The following is a 20075-nucleotide window of genomic DNA, read 5'->3' on the forward strand; positions in this document are numbered from 1 at the left end:
GGAAGCAGCCATGATTTAATCATTGCGATTTTGAATTGCAAGTGAAATGTTAAATACAATTAATTAGACATGACTAAATAACAAACTGTATGCACGAGAGAGAGGGAGAGAGGGAGCGTGAGAGAGCGAGCGATGCAGAGACACAACGAGAAACAGGGAGAGACAGAGAAAGAGAGAGGCACCCCAGTCTAACGAGCTTACCGCAGGCCCCTGTTCTCTGGCTGTCCATGTAACTGCCTGGTAATTGGGTCAGTCAATAGCCCCATGCAGCTGGGAGGGCGGCTGATTGGGCTGAGCTGAGCTGTGGAGAGCTGAGCTGGGGAGAGCACAGCATAGCAGAGGAGTTAAGTGTCTGATGAGAGTCCTCACCATGGTGGAGAATGTGGGCCATAGGAGCAGGCAGGGGGGGAGGCAACACCGGGCGGATCAGATGAGAGGTAGGTGGCGTTGGAGTGGGGCTGAGCCTGGGCATGGTCTAGCGTCATGGGGTAAGACGTGGTTCACCCTACACTGGGAACACACCAGTCACCTGATCAGTGGTGGGTGGGTGGGCGAGCCAGTGGGATACACCAAACTGGGCTAAGGGGAAAGCGCGGGATGGAGTTCCAATGCTTTGTGGTTTATTGTCTTACATTGGTTTATTTTTCGGTGGCTTCATGTTCATCATGACATTGTTCGACATCACTCCTCATATGAACCTATCGGAACTTGTGAGCGTTTGTCTCATGCCTTGGGTTTCGACTTAGTGTATTGGTACAGATTTGTGAATTCTATAAGTGGAGTGCACTGCATAGCTTTCATTTCAACCCCTCAAATAACTAATAATAATATATGGATGCAGTGTTCATTTTATCAATGAAGTTCTTCCACCATTTCTATCGGAATACCATCACTCTTTCCACAAAGATGAAAATCGACAATGCGGTAGTCATCATAACTCTGCTGTATGGCTGTGAAACTTGGACCCTGTACAGTCCCAACGTCAAACAGCTGGAGACATTCCATACGCGATCTCTGAGCTCTATTATGGGTATCCGGTGGCAAGACAAGGTTTCCAACCTGGAGGTAATCAAGAAAGCCAACAGCACCAGCATTGAGGCTGACGGACCGGCCACACCATCAGGATGCCTCAACACCGTCTCCCAAGATGACAGGTCGACCCAAAAAGCGATTCAAAGACAACCTGAAACACACCCTCAAGTTTAGCAAGATCCAGCCCAGCCAACCCACAGGCATTTCTTCCAGCCTTTCCACCTGGCAACCCAACACCCTCACAGCGGTAGACAATTTAGGGCTCTATTCAATCTGCAAAACTGAAACGTTACAGATTCCGTGATAGAAATGTAAAGGTAATGTCCGATTGAGACGACATATGCAGCGTTTACCGTGAATGCAGTCTCCACTAAAGCGGGAACATTGCATTTCAATTTAAATCACGCTGTAAAGCTGAACTTCCACGATGCTGATTGAATAGAATCCTTAGAGCAGGACAGAAACAACCATCCAACTGCAGCCAGAGCAAAGCATCATTCCTGCACAACTGGACCAACAACACCAGCGGAAGCACGTCTGTCCCTCATGCCTCGGAGTCTGCGCTTCAAAACTCGGGACTCCTGAGCTATTCAAGAACCCACAATAAAACCGAAGTGACATGCACGAGTTGTCATCATCGAAACCGACAGACTACCAGAGAGAGGGAGAGACTCGCAACTCAAAGCTAGACATAAAAGCATGTACCGTGACATGAAACCACGCCATACACACCAGAGTACAATGCCCTACTACAGGGATGGGCAACTTTGATGGGAACTCTTCATGAGTGGCCACACACATGCAGTCAGAGCCGACCCTAGCCTTTTGGGGCCCTAAGCAAAATGTTGTTGTGCCTTTAGGGGCTCTATTCAATCCCTATCGTGGAAATGTAGCGTTACGGCGTGATTTAAATTTAAAGGCAAAGTTCCCACGTTAGCGGAGACTGCGTTCATGGTAAACGCTGCAGATGTCGGCTCAATAGGAAATTACCTTTCAATTAAATGTATAGCACGCTGTAAACGCTAAACTTCTGCGATACGGATTGAATAGAGCCCCAAGTCACAGTAATTATTGTTGCTCTTATCCTGAAACCATAGCTCTTATCCTGAAACCATAGCTCTTATCCTGAAACCATAGCTCTTATCCTGAAACCATAGCTCTTATCCTGAAACCATAGCTGTGTGCATGAAACGTATAAGAGGATGAAGCAATATAATGTTTTTGTTGTTGTGGCGCTCACATGCATGGAACCTTTGGAGCTTGACCAGGTTTAGCTATAAGTGTTGTCTTGTTGTTGACCATACTGTCTATACAATGAGTGTACAAAACATTAGGAATACCTTCCTAATATTGAGTTGCACCCCCTTTTGTCCTCAGTATAGCCTCAATTTGTCGGGGCATGGAACCTACAAGGTGTCGAAAGCGCTCCACAGGGATGCTTCCCACAGTTCTGTCAAGGTGGCTGGATGTCCTTTGGGTGGTGGTGGACCATTGTTGATACACACGGGAAACTGTTGAGCGTGAATAACCCAGCAGCGTTGCAGTTCTTGACACAAACCGGTGCGCCTGGCACCTTCTACCATACCCCGTTCAAAGGCACTTAAATCTTTCGTCTTTCCCATTTGCCCTCTGAGTGGCACACATACACAATCCATGTCTCAATGCTTAAAAATCATTCTTTAACCTGTCTCCTCCCCTTCCTCTACACTGACTGAAGTGGATTTAACAAGTGACATCAATAAGGGATCATAGGTTTCACCTGGTCAGTCTATGTCATGGAAAGAGCAGTTGTTCTTCATGTAGTATGAACACTTGAATAATAAAAACTGTCAAATGTTTCCTTAGAAAACTAGAATCTTTGATTTGGTGAGCATAGGCTACATTCATTATATGACCAATGGGGATTCTGCTACAACCATGCTTCAGGAGTGTAACTGAATGGTTTTAACTCTCTGTCTGATTCCGTAAGACCAAATGTCGTCCTCTATCTTTGAATTTGATACATTTAATCTTAAATTCATGAGCTATTCAGTAAGGCACAATGACTCAATGACTAACCACCACGTCTTTGTAACTCTGCCACAGTATCGCTGATCACCGGTCGCAGAGTGAATTGAGTAACGCTCCCTATACTTTCAATGCATTTTTTTTTTGCAAAAGGTGGGAAACGCTTGTGTATAAATAATCAAAAGAGTCATGCTCATAGCACGTTCATAAGAGTGTGAACAGCTGAACAGTATACCTATTACAGTAATTACACCATATTCTAAGTCATTGCCATGTATAAAAACTGGGACGCCTGAGGCAGGGGGTTGAATTCATGTCAAACTGATGGTCACACAGCAAGAAACAAAAAGCAGCTATAACAAAGAAAAGTGGGTCATTTAATCTGGACAAACAACTTTATTTCGGGTAATGCATCTATACACTGTACATTCAGTCACTGTGGTATATAAGCATAGCTATTTTCAAACATAATCTCATAAAGTTCTTTACTTTACAATATAGTCCGTGTCGTGAGAGGGTGTCGATGAAGGGGTGAGGATGAAGGGGTGAGGATGAAGGGGGAGGATGAAGGGGTGAGGATGAAGGGGGAGGATGAAGGGGGGAGGATGAAGGGGGGAGGATGAAGGGGTGAGGATGAAGGGGTGAGGATGAAGGGGAGAAAAAGAGAAGGGGAAAAGGAGGGAATAGATAAATAAGCCAAGCTTTTTTCTCATACTATATATGCGTCATTAATAAACGAGAAAGCATACATTTACCTCTTACATAAAAATATTTCTAGAATTGTAAAGTTGATATAGTATTAGCAGCAGCGTAGGGCTAAAATATACATGAGGATGTGGGGGGGAAATCTGCGAGGTGGCGATAGTTCTTGTGTGACCAATTTTTACCATTATTTGATGAAACATTGTTTTTGGCCTTACTGCTATTAACCCATAGAAACACATTGAATAACAGATTCATACAGTGTCTTTAGAAAGTATTCACGCCCCTTGACTTCTTCCACATTTTGTTGTGTTACAGCCTGAATTTAAAATTGATTACATTTAGATTTTTTTGTCACTAGGCTACACACAATACCCCATAATGTCCAAGCGGAATTATGTTTTCCCGAAATTAGAAATGAAAAGCTGAAATGTCTTACGTCAATAAGTATTCAACCCCTTTGTTATGGCAAGCCTAAATAAGTTCAGGAGTAAAACTTTGCTTAACAAGTCACATAATAAGTTGCATGGACTCACTCTGTGTGCAATAATAGTGTTAAACATGATTTGTGAATGACTACCTCATCTCTGTACCCCACACATACAATTATCTATAAGTTCCCTCAGTAGAGCAGTGAATTTCAAACACTGATTCAACCACAAAGACCAGGGAGGTTTTCCAATGCCTCACAAAGAAGGGCACCTATTGGTAGATGGGTAAAAAAACAAAAAAAAACTCTTCATTGAAATTCCCTTTGCGCATATTAATTACACTTTGGATGGTGTATCAATACACCCAGTCACTACAAAGAGGCATCCTTCCTAACTCAGATGCCGGAGAGGAAAGAAACTGCTCAGGGATTTCATCATGAGGCCAATGGTGACAAAATTACAGAGTTTAATGGCTGTGATAGGAGAAAACTGAGGATGGATCAACAACATTGTAGTTACTCAACAATACTAACCTAATTTTGTCCTGAATATAACATATTACTGAATACCATTCTCCATATTTTCAAGCATAGTGGTGGCTGGATCATGTTATGGGTATGCTTGCAATCATTAAAGACTGGGGAGTTTTTCAGGATAAAAAAGACACAGAATGGAGCTAAGCACAGGCAAAATCAGAGGAAAATCTGGTTCAGTCTGCTTTCCACCAGACACTGGGAGATGAATTCACCTTTCAGCAGGACAATAACCTAAAACACAAGGCCAAATCTACAATGGAGTTGCTAACTAAGAAAACACTGAATGTTCCTGATTGACCGAGTTACAGTTTTGACTTAAATCTACTTAAAAATCTATGACAAGACCTGAAAATGGTTGTCTAGCAATGATCAACATCCCATTTGGCAGAGCTTGAACATTAAAAAAAAAGAATAATGGACAAATGTGGCAGGTGTGGAAAGCTCTTAGAGACTTACCCAGAAAGACTCACAGCTGTAATCGCTGCCAAAGGTGCCAAAGTATTGACTCAGGGGTGTGAATACTTATGTAAATTATGATATTTCTGTATTTCATTTTCAATAAATAAGCAACAATTTCTAAAAACATATTTTCACTTAGTCGTTATTGGGTTTTGTGTGTAGCTGGGTGAGACAAAAAATCTATTTAATAAATGTCTAATTCAGGCTGTAACACAACAAACTGTGGAATAAGTCAAGGGGTATGAATACTTTCTGAAGGCACTGTACACTATCTGATTTTGAATATATTGTAAAAAATATATGAACTGGTGAAAAAAGTATTTCAATATAAAGACCTTACAGTAAAATAAACATCTAAATAATGAGATAAACAATGTGTAGGGAATATTCTCTAATGCACTGCAATAATTGTTTTTGAAACATGTTCTTGGTTAAAATACAAACCCCCAAAAAACAAGACAGCTATTGTGTAAGAAAAGATTTGTTTTGGAAAAAAAGGAAACACCATGTACATATATAATACAATTTTGTAAATGAAAAATTATTTACACTTGTAAATTCTTACTTTTAAATCTTCACACTGGCTAGTTTTGTCTTTTCTAATGTTATTGCTGCTTTTTTGTCCTCCATTTAGCAAAATGGTTCTTGTTTAAAAATAATAAATCATTTATCCGTTTTTTTCTTTTACTTGGGAGCAAAGAGCCAATGTTGTCATTTTGTCCCTTTTTTGTAGAAAACCATGAAAAGGAAACTACAAATATCAAATTCATTTGAGTGTAAAAACAACTATAAAATGTACCAATTTTAGGTCTGCAAAAGTCACAGACTCAGTGTCAGTCTCTAAATAACATTGGCCTTTCTAATATTGGTTAAGACATGGGGCTTCGACATAATGCCCTCTTCACTAGTTAGAGATGTCCACCTTTGGATAGACAGACCAAATCACATAAAAATGGTAGACCATCGTTTTCTACAACCAAGAGTTAACCTCATAATACCGCATAGCTATGGTATCTGTTGATAGCTATAATTGTTTTTAACATGCATATCTCTAAAAGAGCATTTCTGAATAAATTAAAGATATAATTCAAAATGCCTTATTCTATTTTTATTTTTTTACAATTACAAGTCATTAAATTGTTTCTGCTCAAAAAGAAGAGTAAATGGAATTACTGCCTTAAACTGCATTGGATTAGAAATACTGAAAAAAAAGCTGCATCTTGTAGCTTGAGCAATGTAGTCAAGTCAGGCCTATCCAGAGGGATAGTGCAGAGAGAAGAGAGAATGTTCTAGAGACTCCCCCCGAGAGTGCAAAAAGAAAATGTCCCCTCCGTCGACAGTGTCTGCACTTTGTGATGGGCATGACATCTGCACTGTGACGGTAATGACATCCCATGGTGGAGTTGACTCTGAGCACGTTCCTACTGAGGCCAGATACAAACAGTTACTTCATCGTCAGTGTTCCTGATCTGGAAAACCCTCTGCCCACTTTCAGGCACTTCAGGTTGTCCAGCATTGCGTTTGAACTTCAGGTTGTGTTTTTGCGTGTATGTGTAAAGTTATTTTTCTTGAACTATGTAATAAACATGGTTAGATTCCTCTAAAAAAGACAGGTTTGCTGTATAACACAATAAATCCCCTTACATGTACAGTATCAATGCCCAATAATGACTATATGTATGGCAAACCTTCTCAAATGTCATGCATATGAATGAAAATATATGAGTTTTCTATTGGAAAAAGGAACATAAGAAACAAGCAATAAAAATATCCCACATTAAAAACAACATCAACAACCAAAGGAAAATAGCATAAACAAAATGTACATTCTGATTGCATTGTACCCACTGTGTGTAGTGGAGCATTATAAAATGTATTTTTTTTTATTAAATCACCTTTATATTTTTTTTATTAATCATCTTTATATTTTTCAGGTAAATATGTGAGCAATGTGTCTTCGGACTGTTATAATCACTGGTTTCCCATGAGTGGTCTAACAGCACTGTGTTTCACCCCTTGGAACGTGGATGAATCATTCTCGTATTAATAAATACCAACGTTTTAGGAGAGTTGGGTGCCCAAGCCATTCTGTCTTTCTATTTTGATGAGTGTTAATTGACAACAAAAAGGGTATAATTAGTGCCAAAAAAGATTGAAATGACAATTTTCGACAGCCCAAACTGTATCAACATGTAGACCCCTTTTTTCTCTTAATGTATTTACAATATTTTGTCTTAAACACATGATTACATTGCATTTAAATGAGTTGCATTTAATAACAAAAATGCTCACTTGGATTTGTATTGTTGTTGTCATGGATATGTCCTCTCCAATGTAAGATTGAAGACAATAGTGGGAGTATAAGGCATTATAACAGTATTTTGTTATGACAAAGTGCGATTCAATATTGTAAAGTAAAAGAAAAAAACACATCTATATTTACATACCATCATCTAATTAAAAATAAAATGTTGTGGTTCTGGCTAAAGGCGCCACTTCCAGACCTAAAATCATAGCATTCAAAAATGGTATTTTTGATCTTCATTTGAGCAAGTCATGCCAACTCTCGCTAATCAAATGAAAAGGAGTAAACCCAGGTAAGCTGGTTTTAACCAACAGCCCCAGGGGAAACCCAGCAGAAGTCTTGTGTACAAATCTGGGCTTCAGATTGCATCCAGATACAAATTGATCATAAAGTTCATCTTTATAAGATAGACTTTTGGGTTTTAACCCAAATGCTCGCGAACACATAATGACGACAAGTATGTATGTTGTTTCGATGTATTTGTGTGAACATCTCTTGTTGTTAATATCTAAATGAAGTGCTCATTCTAAAAGGTGTGCCTGAACACACAGATACAGGGCCTGTGCCAAAGAGAGAAAACATCTAGTCCAATGCAATCCTCCGCACCCCTTCCATAGTAAACTTTATGATGTATTTCTGGAATAGTAGAACAAACTTGATACTTCTCCTCAATGGATCACAATGGCCTCCTCTACACACCGACTAACCATGATGGCACTGGTGGTAGTTTGTCTTGCATGCTGTCTGTTAATATCTTTAATTTTTTTCAAGCTCCTATAGCGCAAAGAAGCAAAGAAAATGTTTTTGTTTCGTTTTTTTTTACATATCGCTATGCAGTCTCTTAAATAGCTTATAAGGTCATGAAATTCTTCAACTTCTTCACGGGAAACGAAGCAGGAGCCCTGCTGGGGCACGTCTGAAGAGTCCAGTCATACGGCCCGGCTCCTCTGCCATTTTGACAGTCCTCCATTTTGCCTCTAAACAGGCCAGTTGTAAAATTATTGTATTATTATCTATTTCTTTATCATACAAAAGTCTTTATCTAAAATGCTCACCAGTTTCAGTCTCAGAAAATACAGGCACAACCATATTTTGTGCTATATATATATATATATATATATATATATATATATATATATATATATATATATATATATATATATATATATATAATTTTTTTTCTTCTCCAATTTTCAGTTTGTGGAAGGGAGGTGAGTTTCAGTGCTTGTCCTAGTAACAACTTGGTCCGTGTACAAATACCAACAACTAGTAACAACTTGGTCCGTGTACAAATACCAACAACTAGTAACAACTTGGTACATGTACAAATACCAACCACTAGTAACAACTTGGTACATGTACAAATACCAACAACTAGTAACAACTTGGTACATGTACAAATACCAACAACTAGTAACAACTTGGTACATGTACAAATACCAACCACTAGTAACAACTTGGTCCATGTACAAATACCAAGTTTGACTTGCTTTGTTTCTCTCTCCAAGGATGCATACGTGAGGATGGATACACGCACATATAGAGGATCAATATATCTGCTTTACTCTATCATGTCTCTGTCATCTCAGTCTCTCTGGTTGGATGAGGCGGGGGGGCGGGGGGGGGGGGGCGTAGTTTTGTTTCGGGGTGCTGATAATGGGGGATTGGCGGGGGGTTGGTTGTGGGAAGGGTTAGTTGTTGACGGGGGTGTCCTTGGTAGGCGTGTCCTGCTCCTTGGGCCACAGCTGCTGCTGCAGCTCCTTGACCACTCTCTCCAGGTGTTCCCTGGCCTCCCGCTCCTGCAGTAGGTCTGCCCGGAGCTGCTCGCGGTCCGCCTCGGCATGCTGGAGCTTCATCTGCAGGTCCTCCATCTGGAACAAAACAAAAAGCACCATGAAGGGATATATGCCTGGTGTGTCTACTTTCAGCATTTCCTGTCTTTTCTTATTTACTACCTAATATCATGTTTTGAACTCTTAAAAAACACACACACACACACACACAGACACACACAGACACACACACACACACACAGCCATTGGCCACATCCTTCCCCCTGCCCGTGCAAACCTCTAAGTCTCTCCACATCCTGCCCAGACACACATTAAGACTAGCCTTAGCCCTAACCCTAACCCAGACACACAACAGTGAACATTGGGACTAACCCTGACACAGACCTAACTTAGCTGTCTCCCCAAAGCCCATAAACACTATAAAAACTATAAACATTTTAAACATTCACTCAAATAAAGGCTTTTATGACAGGGCTTTATGACAGGGCTGGAAAGTGAATTGTTCTTTTTAGAGAAACTACAGACAGGAATCCAGTGTACCGCCCCTTTGTTTTGTCTAATCTACATTTCCCATGATGCTTAAGAGGAACTAGACGTCTCTTCCTGTTTCCTCTTTGGGCTAGCACTTATCTCGCGTCTGTGCTCTTTGGGTTACACCCATTTATTTTCGACAAGGACTTTTTTTCTCTCTTTCCCCATTGACCATGAGAAGACTTAGCCTTGGTGTTAGACAGAAATGTTGCAATTACTTTGACGTCTAGCCACCGTTCGGAGTGTTTATGTCTTCAGACTCAGACTACAGACACTGACTATGGCCTCTGCTCTGTCTGGGTTTGAGTAGCCTGTGTGTGTGTGTGTTGTGTGTGTGTGTCCTCACCTGTGCCGAGTACTTGGTGCGCAGACGGCCCGCCTCGCAGCCCTTGTCGCACACTCGGAGCTGCCGGGCCTGCTCCAGCTCCCTCTTCAGATGCACGCGCGACTCGTTAGCCTCCTTCATCTTCTTCTCGCTCTCGGCGCGAAGGCGCTCAATCTCCTTCCTCAGGTTCCGCTTGGCCTCCGTGGCCTCCCTGAGCTTCTCTTTCTTAGCCAGCCGCAGGAACTCCAACTCCTAGGGAACAGTTCACACATACACATGAGCACTAAAGGTAGCATTACTGAGTTAGCATTAACTAATTAGCATTCCTGAGTACAGGTTAGCGTAACCTAATTAGCATACAGAGGAAGAGTTGGCATTAAACTTATTAAAGGACGCTAAACCAAACAACAAGCTAGCTGTTGACATTGAGCCTGGGGAAACCCTGTTGAACTTTGAACCTTGTGAAACTCATTGCGAACTCCTCGAAAACAGATAAAGAGCTATCATTAAACAAAAAGCAATGAAAGCTCATCCAAACACAATGTAAGCTTAATGTAACATTAAGATTGTGAAAAACATTATTCTGCACAATGTCTATAACTGTGTTATAAGACATGTTAGAAGTTGTACAAGTCAAGTGGTTTCAGCCAAGGGATGCAGAGTTAAGAGCTTGTAGGCTAGCTACTGATACATTCATAGGAAGATCACTAAATAAAGCTTTCTTCTATATACTGGACATGTTTGAAGCATTCCAATACACCACAGCCCAGTGTTTACTAGAGGTCAAGGGTTAAGAAGATGAGAGGGTGAACAGAAGTGAGGTTTCCTTCCTCTTTGAAACTGCGAGACTAACAGATTTATCTTGCGTACGTGTGTGTGTGTGTGTGTGTGTGTGTGTGTGTGTGTGTGGAAACACACTTGTCATGGGAACCTAACTGCCAGGACAAGCGTATCTGTCGTCAAGCTTTGTTAGCTACCTCGTTAAAGTCTGGTGAAAAGAACACAACTACAATCCCCCATTCTACTTCTTGCTCAATTTACTAAATGTCCTGTTTGGTAAATGAAGTAGAACTTTTGAACAAAAGTGATTGCTTACTCTCATCTGGCTGCTGTTTTAAACTGGGACGTTTGTTTTGTTAGTGATACTCACAGACAATGACTTAACGTAAGCCAAGTGGAATGCAGTCATTCAAGAATGTTCCGTCTCAGAGGATGCACGTTGTGTACCATCGCGCACAGTTGTCGCTTGTTTAAAATATATATATATATATATTGGTATATTTCCAAGACCAAAATAAAATGGAAGTCTGCCCCGACTGCTTTTGCAGCAACATCCGTTTAACGTTTTTTTGCCAAGTCATAGTGTAAGCTGCCAGGCCTCTGAGTTAGAACACTTCTGTATTAGTTGCTTAATGCGTGTACAGTACTTTCCCATTTCTTAACACTTTCCCCTCTGTCTAGCACTTAGAGTTTGAGGAAATTAAGACACACTGGCATTAACAAAAACAGGGCTAAAGCCTAGGCATTAGCTGTGGGAGCTAACGCGAGTCCTCTGATCTTAGCTAAGGTTCCCCATCACACAGGGATAGTTCATCAGCCTTTCTATGCAATGAATATATGTATATTTTATACGTGTTTATGGATATTTGATTATATATTTGTGAATTGGGGTATAGCATAGTTGATTAACGGGTCTCTGTACCTGTTGAAGGCTGCGTTTGGCCTGCAGGGCTGAGCCCAGCTTCTCCTCCTGCTTCACCCTCATCTTGACGATCTCATGCAGGAACTTCTCCTTAGACTCCTTGGAGTCCAGCCCGCTGTCCAGCGCCTGCCTCATGATCTCCAACTCCGACTCCAGACCCCCGGGGCCGGGGCCCTCAGGGGCCAACACCACCGCCGCTACCCCAGCGAGAGGGCCACCCACGGGGCTCAACACTGCAGAAGTCACCGTACACACCGGGACCTGGGCGCCGGGCGAGCTCATGTCCTTGGCTGAGCTGGAGGAGGTGAAGGATGGGGAGGACAGGGAGGACAGGGAGGAAGTGACTGGGGTAAGAGAGGGGAGAGAGTGTAAGGTTACGTTTTGTGTCAGTGTAAGAGGTTTTCGGCTGTTGACAACAATCTTTCAAACATAAAATGTTTCTGAGTTACTCACATTCCTCTCGGCTCTCCACCTCGATCTCCACTTCCGAGTCCTTGTCCTCCTGGGGTGGAGGCTTGCTGGCTACAGCCGATGGGGGACAGGGGGGCTCCCCTGTGGCCCTCCTCTTCCGGGGCCTGGAGATGGGGCTGGCCCCCTTTCCTGTGGCCTCGCCGGTGCTGGGGTGGGAGGTGCTAGGCACAGATGGGGACAACAGGGGCCCTGCCTTTGTCAGGGGTGGGGGCGTGAGGGCCACGTTTGGGGACACAGCGTTCTCCATGGTCTTGAAGTTGTAGAGGCTGAGAGGGAGAGATGGAATGAGGGAGAGAGAGAGAGAGAGAGAGAGAGAGAGAGAGAGAGAGACAGCGAGAGAGAGAGACAGAGAGAGAGAGAGAGAGAGAGAGAGAGAGAGAGAGAGAGAGAGAGAGAGAGAGAGAGAGAGAGAGAGAGAGAGAGAGAGAGAGAGAGGATGATGTCAGAGGGGGTTGATCTTCAGGTGCCTTTGGTTGGACTACAGGGAAAGAATGTAGAATGTTCGACAATTAACTAAGAATGAGCATGCGTGATACTTTATTTCTGAATCCAAAATGGGTTTGGCTCGATCAGGGAGATCCAGAGCCACTTGTAATATTCCGTTGGATATTCACTCCTACTAAGTGAAAAATGGATCAGATCAAGTGTGTGTGCTCCTGTATGAATGTAATGTGTGTAATGTTCTTATGTGTGTGTGGTGATTCACGCCGAGTGGGTGCCCACGGTTGAGTGTGTGTGAGTGGTGCCATGTGGGAGGCAGTGGGACCGTCAGCCCCTCTAACCTCAGCCCACCCAGACAAGCAGGTGGTCCCTCCTGATAGTGAAGCATGCTGGGAGGGAGCACATCCATCACATGGGAATGAGCACAAAATTCCCATCCAAAATGGCTGCCGTAGCTGTGTTCTCAAAACAACCAAACAGTTGCTGCTTTTAAAGCTTGGTGTACTATGTTGACGTGTGTTTAAAGCTTGGTGTACTATGTTGACGTGTGTTTAAAGCTTGGTGTACTATGTTGACGTGTGTTTAAAGCTTGGTGTACTATGTTGACGTGTGTTTAAAGCTTGGTGTCCTATGTTGACGGTGTTTAAAGCTTGGTGTACTATGTTGACGTGTGTTTAAAGCTTGGTGTACTATGTTGACGTGTGTTTAAAGCTTGGTGTACTATGTTGACGTGTGTTTAAAGCTTGGTGTCCTATGTTGACGTGTGTTTAAAGCTTGGTGTACTATGTTGACGTGTGTTTAAAGCTTGGTGTCCTATGTTGACGTGTGTTTAAAGCTTGGTGTACTATGTTGACGTGTGTTTAAAGCTTGGTGTACTATGTTGACGTGTGTTTAAAGCTTGGTGTCCTATGTTGACGTGTGTTTAAAGCTTGGTGTACTATGTTGACGTGTGTTTAAAGCTTGGTGTCCTATGTTGACGTGTGTTTAAAGCTTGGTGTACTATGTTGACGTGTGTTTAAAGCTTGGTGTACTATGTTGACGTGTGTTTAAAGCTTGGTGTACTATGTTGACGTGTGTTTAAAGCTTGGTGTACTATGTTGACGGTGTTTAAAGCTTGGTGTACTATGTTGACGTGTGTTTAAAGCTTGGTGTACTATGTTGACGTGTGTTTAAAGCTTGGTGTACTATGTTGACGTGTGTTTAAAGCTTGGTGTACTATGTTGACGTGTGTTTAAAGCTTGGTGTACTATGTTGACGTGTGTTTAAAGCTTGGTGTACTATGTTGACGTGTGTTTAAAGCTTGGTGTACTATGTTGACGTGTGTTTAAAGCTTGGTGTACTATGTTGACGTGTGTTTAAAGCTTGGTGTACTATGTTGACGTGTGTTTAAAGCTTGGTGTACTATGTTGACGTGTGTTTAAAGCTTGGTGTCCTATGTTGACGTGTGTTTAAAGCTTGGGTGTCCTATGTTGACGTGTGTTTAAAGCTTGGTGTACTATGTTGACGTGTGTTTAAAGCTTGGTGTACTATGTTGACGTGTGTTTAAAGCTTGGTGTACTATGTTGACGTGGTGTTTAAAGCTTGGTGTACTATGTTGACGTGTGTTTAAAGCTTGGTGTCCTATGTTGACGTGTGTTTAAAGCTTGGTGTCCTATGTTGACGTGTGTTTAAAGCTTGGTGTACTATGTTGACGAGTGTTTAAAGCTTGGTGTACTATGTTGACGTGTGTTTAAAGCTTGGTGTCCTATGTTGACGCGTGTTTAAAGCTTGGTGTACTATGTTGACGTGTGTTTAAAGCTTGGTGTCCTATGTTGACGTGTGTTTAAAGCTTGGTGTACTATGTTGACGTGTGTTTAAAGCTTGGTGTACTATGTTGATGTGTGTTTAAAGCTTGGTGTACTATGTTGACGTGTGTTTAAAGCTTGGTGTCCTATGTTGACGTGTGTTTAAAGCTTGGTGTACTATGTTGACGTGTGTTTAAAGCTTGGTGTCCTATGTTGACGTGTGTTTAAAGCTTGGTGTACTATGTTGACGTGTGTTTAAAGCTTGGTGTACTATGTTGACGTGTGTTTAAAGCTTGGTGTACTATGTTGACGTGTGTTTAAAGCTTGGTGTACTATGTTGACGTGTGTTTAAAGCGGTGTACTATGTTGACGTGTGTTTAAAGCTTGGTGTACTATGTTGACGTGTGTTTAAAGCTTGGTGTACTATGTTGACGTGTGTTTAAAGCTTGGTGTACTATGTTGACGTGTGTTTAAAGCTTGGTGTACTATGTTGACGTGTGTTTAAAGCTTGGTGTACTATGTTGACGTGTGTTTAAAGCTTGGTGTACTATGTTGACGTGTGTTTAAAGCTTGGTGTACTATGTTGACGTGTGTTTAAAGCTTGGTGTACTATGTTGACGTGTGTTTAAAGCTTGGTGTACTATGTTGACGTGTGTTTAAAGCTTGGTGTACTATGTTGACGTGTGTTTAAAGCTTGGTGTACTATGTTGACGTGTGTTTAAAGCTTGGTGTCCTATGTTGACGTGTGTTTAAAGCTTGGTGTACTATGTTGACGTGTGTTTAAAGCTTGGTGTACTATGTTGACGTGTGTTTAAAGCTTGGTGTACTATGTTGACGTGTGTTTAAAGCTTGGTGTACTATGTTGACGTGTGTTTAAAGCTTGGTGTACTATGTTGACGTGTGTTTAAAGCTTGGTGTACTATGTTGACGTGTGTTTCTTCAGGGTAGTTTGTTGTTATGAGTATATTGTGCTCACCTGTCTCTCAGGAGAGCCAGAGGGTGGCTGGGCGTGTCTTTGTCCCCAGCTGAGAGGTTAGGGGACCAGGGCCTGAAAGCCGAGGGCCTTTGTCTGGGCTGGAAAAAGTTGAGAGTCTTATTGGCCGAAGCCGAGAGGGATCGTAGCCAATCGGGTTGCTTCTCGGACAGGGGCAGCGATGGGAAGTCTTCATGTTTAGACTTCTTGGCTGGGATGGGATCTGATGCCTGGAGAGAGAAGAGAAAATATCATGTTAGAAGGTCAAGGTCAAGTCTACGTTCTACTCTGAGAGGGGCCCTTTCCTTTGTCCAGCGGAGGGCAATTTGAGCCGTGCTGCCCGTTTGGCATCCTCACTGGCCTGCCAGTCTGAACTAAACTGAAAAACACACCCAGAGGTGTCAGATGGCTCAGCCAGTGTGTGTGTGTGTGTGTGTGTGTGTGTGTGTGCGTGTGTGTGAGAATGATCTCAGTATAAATAAGAGCCAAATCAACAATAACTCCTTCAGACAGGTGTCGCGGAAAAGGCGTCTGACAATTCAGAGTATGAGTGTGTGTAAATTTAGGAGGGGTGTTGACAGAGTGTGTGTGTGTGTGTGTATGTGCTTGAGGATTATTAAAGTGTTAGACAACACACTCGAGCTTGCAAGCCCTTCCTAACCATCTGGTATATTGACTGAGGTTGAGCTTGTTTTGTGCAAAAAACAACAACATGTCCACAGCAAAGCTACATCGCTTCAAATGATTACAGTACACACACACACACACTCTGCACACGCCAGCACTCCAGACAATTGTATTACTTTCCACACCGTGTATTTCAGCAGAGGTGAGACCTCTCTCAGTCTCTGTCTCTCAGTCTCAGTCTCTCTGTCTCTCAGTCTCTGCCTCTCAGTCTCTGTCTCTCAGTCTCTGTCTCTCAGTCTCTGTCTCTCAGTCTCTGCCTCTCAGTCTCTGTCTCTCAGTCTCTGCCTCTCAGTCTCTGCCTCTCAGTCTCTGCCTCTCAGTCTCTGCCTCTCAGTCTCTGCCTCTCAGTCTCTGTCTCTCAGTCTCTGCCTCTCAGTCTCTGCCTCTCAGTCTCTGCCTCTCAGTCTCTGTCTCTCAGTCTCTGTCTCTCAGTCTCTGCCTCTCAGTCTCTGCCTCTCAGTCTCTGCCTCTCAGTCTCTGCCTCTCAGTCTCTGCCTCTCAGTCTCTGCCTCTGCCTCTCAGTCTCTGTCTCTCAGTCTCAGTCTCTGTCTCTCAGTCTCTGTCTCTCAGTCTCTGTCTCTCAGTCTCTGTCTCTCAGTCTCTGTCTCTCAGTCTCTGTCTCTCAGTCTCTGTCTCTGCCTCTCAGTCTCTGCCTCTCAGTCTCTCAGTCTCTGTCTCTCAGTCTCTGTCTCTGTCTCTCAGTCTCTGTCTCTGTCTCTCAGTCTCTCAGTCTCTGTCTCTCAGTCTCTGTCTCTCAGTCTCTCAGTCTCTGTCTCTGTCTCTCAGTCTCTGTCTCTCAGTCTCTGTCTCTCAGTCTCTGTCTCTCAGTCTCTGTCTCTCAGTCTCTGTCTCTCAGTCTCTGTCTCTCAGTCTCAGCCTCAGTCTCTGAGCTGAGGGAGTCTTTAAAACGCAGACAAGGGCAGGTCTGTGTTCCGGACTGCCATGACATCAGCCTCTCCAATCTGTAGCTGTCAGTAGCCTCCTCCCCCCCAGCACCCTCCTCCCCCCCAGCACCCCCCTTTCTCCCTCCAGTGATGGCATGTGCGTGTGTGTGTGCGTGTGTATGTGCGTATGTGCGTGCGTGTGTATGTGTGTCTATGTGTGACAAAAGTCTCAGGGTTTCAGATTGTGTGGGTGTGACAGTAATAATACAAATCCTTCACTCTGTGGCCCCGGACCCCTGTGGCCCCGGACCCCTGTGGCTGTACAGGACCCCAGTGGCTGTACAGGATCCCAGTGGCTGTACAGGACCCCAGTGGCTGTACAGGACCCCAGTGGCTGTACAGGACCCCAGTGGCTGTACAGGACCCCAGTGGCTGTACAGGACCCCTGTGGCCCCGGACCCCTGTGGCTGTACAGGACCCCGGTGGCTGTACAGGACCCCAGTGGCTGTACAGGACCCCAGTGGCTGTACAGGACCCCAGTGGCTGTACAGGACCCCAGTGGCTGTACAGGACCCCAGTGGCTGTACAGGACCCCAGTGGCTGTACAGGACCATGGTGGCTGTACAGGACCCCAGTGGCTGTACAGGACCCCGGTGGCTGTACAGGACTTCTGTGGCTGTACAGGACCCCGGTGGCTGTACAGGACCCCAGTGGCTATACGGGGATAGCTATTCATTTCCTACTGACATACACACAGACACACCTGCCTTGCCAATTTGACTGGATAGAGACAGAAGTCATTTCACACCCCACAACCCTCTCTTTCTAGGTGACAACATTTGATTGACAACCCCTTGCACCTACCGCGTCTGGCTTCTCCCTTCCTCCTCTCCTGTCTCCCCCACTGATTGGCCTGGCCCGGCCCGGCTGGCGTAATGGCTGCTCAATCTGGCCAAATCTATTTCCCTCCCACCACCCATCGTAATCTTGAATAGAGAAGATTGCGCTCAGCAAGTTGCTGCAGCGCTTCTGGAATCAATGAGGAAGAGAGGAAGAGAGAGAGATGGACATAGAGAGAGATGGACAGAGGGAGAGATGGACAGAGAGAGAGAGAGAGAGAGATGGACAGAGAGAGAGAGATGGAAAGAGAGAGAGAGATGGACAGAGAGAGAGAGAGATGGACAGAGAGAGAGATGGACAGAGAGAGAGAGATGGACAGAGAGAGAGATGGACAGAGAGAGAGAGATGGACAGAGAGAGAGATGGACAGAGAGAGAGATGGACAGAGAGAGAGATGGACAGAGAGAGATGGAAATGGACAGAGAGAGATGGAAATGGACAGAGAGAGATGGAAATGGACAGAGAGAGAGATGGACAGAGAGAGATGGACAGAGAGAGAGATGGACAGAGACGGACAGAGAGAGAGATGGACAGAGAGAGAGATGGACAGAGAGAGAGAGAGATGGACAGAGAGAGAGAGATGGACAGAGAGAGAGAGATGGACAGAGAGAGAGAGATGGACAGAGAGAGAGAGATGGACAGAGAGAGAGAGATGGACAGAGAGAGATGGACAGAGAGAGAGACGGACAGAGACGGACAGAGAGAGAGATGGACAGAGAGAGAGATGGACAGAGAGAGAGAGAGATGGACAGAGAGAGAGAGATGGACAGAGAGAGAGAGATGGACAGAGAGAGAGATGGACAGAGAGAGATGGACAGAGAGAGAGATGGACAGAGACAGACAGAGAGAGAGATGGACAGAGACGGACAGAGAGAGACAGACAGAGAGAGATGGACAGAGACAGAGATGGACAGAGAGAGATGGACAGAGAGAGATGGACAGAGAGAGAGATGGACAGAGAGAGAGATGGACAGAGAGAGAGATGGACAGAGGGATAGATGGACAGAGGGAGAGATGGACAGAGGGAGAGATGGACAGAGGGAGAGATGGACAGAGAGAGATGGACAGAGAGAGATGGACAGAGAGAGAGAGATGGACAGAGAGAGAGAGATGGACAGAGAGAGAGATGGACAGAGAGAGAGATGGACAGAGGGAGAGATGGACAGAGGGAGAGATGGACAGAGAGAGAGGTGGACAGAGAGAGAGATGGACAGAGGGAGAGATGGACAGAGGGAGAGATGGACAGAGAGAGATGGACAGAGAGATGGACAGAGAGAGAGATGGACAGAGAGAGAGAGATGGACAGAGAGAGATGGACAGAGAGAGAGATGGACAGAGAGAGAGATGGACAGAGAGAGAGAGAGAGAGAGAGAGAGAGAGAGAGAGAGAGAGAGAGAGAGAGAGAGAGATGGACAGATAGAGATGGACAGAGAGAGAGATGGACAGAGAGAGAGAGAGAGAGAGAGAGAGAGATGGACAGAGAGAGAGAGAGAGAGAGAGAGGAAACTCCAACCTGTGACTGTGTTTCATACAGTTTTACCAACTTAATATGTATAAACTCCTGAGTGGCGCAGTGGTCTAAGGCACTGCATCGCAGTGCTAACTGTGCCACTAGATCCTGGTTCGAATCCAGGCTCTGTCGCAGCCGGCCGCGACCGGGAGACTCATGGGCGGCGCACAATTGGCCCAGCGTCGTCCAGGGTAGGGAATGGCCGGCAGGGATGTAGCTCAGTTGATAGAGCATGGCGTTTGCAACGCCAGGGTTGTGGGTTCGATTCCCACGGGGGGCCAGTATAAAAAAAATATGTATTCACTAACTGTAAGTCGCTCTGGATAAGAGCTGTATTCTAGTCATGGCTCATCCTACATTACTACTGCTGTACACACCTTTTCTATTCATATACTGCCCATACTGTCATATACAGCTCAGCTGATACAGCACGGCGCTTGTAACGCCAAGGTAGTGGGTTCGATCCCCGGGACCACCCATACACAAAAATGTATGCACGCATGACTGTAAGTCGCTTTGGATAAAAGCGTCTGCTAAATGGCATATTATCATATTATACAGTGAGTGTACAAAACATTAGGTACACCTGCTCTTTCCATGACA

At 44.1% G+C, this 20075-nt stretch overlaps 1 protein-coding gene across 1 annotated transcript in view; it reads right to left on the reverse strand.

Annotated features, from left to right (window-relative positions):
• Window positions 1-9104: 9104 nt before the first annotated feature.
• LOC121537683 (ski oncogene-like) overlaps window positions 9105-20075 on the reverse strand; it is a 108732-nt gene continuing 97761 nt past the window's right edge. The window contains exons 2-6 of the mRNA XM_041845275.2: window positions 15496-15722; window positions 12277-12560; window positions 11824-12167; window positions 10143-10373; window positions 9105-9343 (exon numbers count right to left, since the gene is read on the reverse strand). Of these exons, the coding sequence (XP_041701209.1) occupies window positions 9164-9343; window positions 10143-10373; window positions 11824-12167; window positions 12277-12560; window positions 15496-15722 (1266 nt within the window). The 3' untranslated portion in view covers window positions 9105-9163. The remainder of the gene's footprint in view (window positions 9344-10142; window positions 10374-11823; window positions 12168-12276; window positions 12561-15495; window positions 15723-20075) is intronic.

This window comes from Coregonus clupeaformis, chromosome 24 (assembly GCF_020615455.1).
Source record: "Coregonus clupeaformis isolate EN_2021a chromosome 24, ASM2061545v1, whole genome shotgun sequence".
In the NCBI taxonomy this organism is placed as follows: Eukaryota; Metazoa; Chordata; class Actinopteri; order Salmoniformes; family Salmonidae; genus Coregonus; species Coregonus clupeaformis.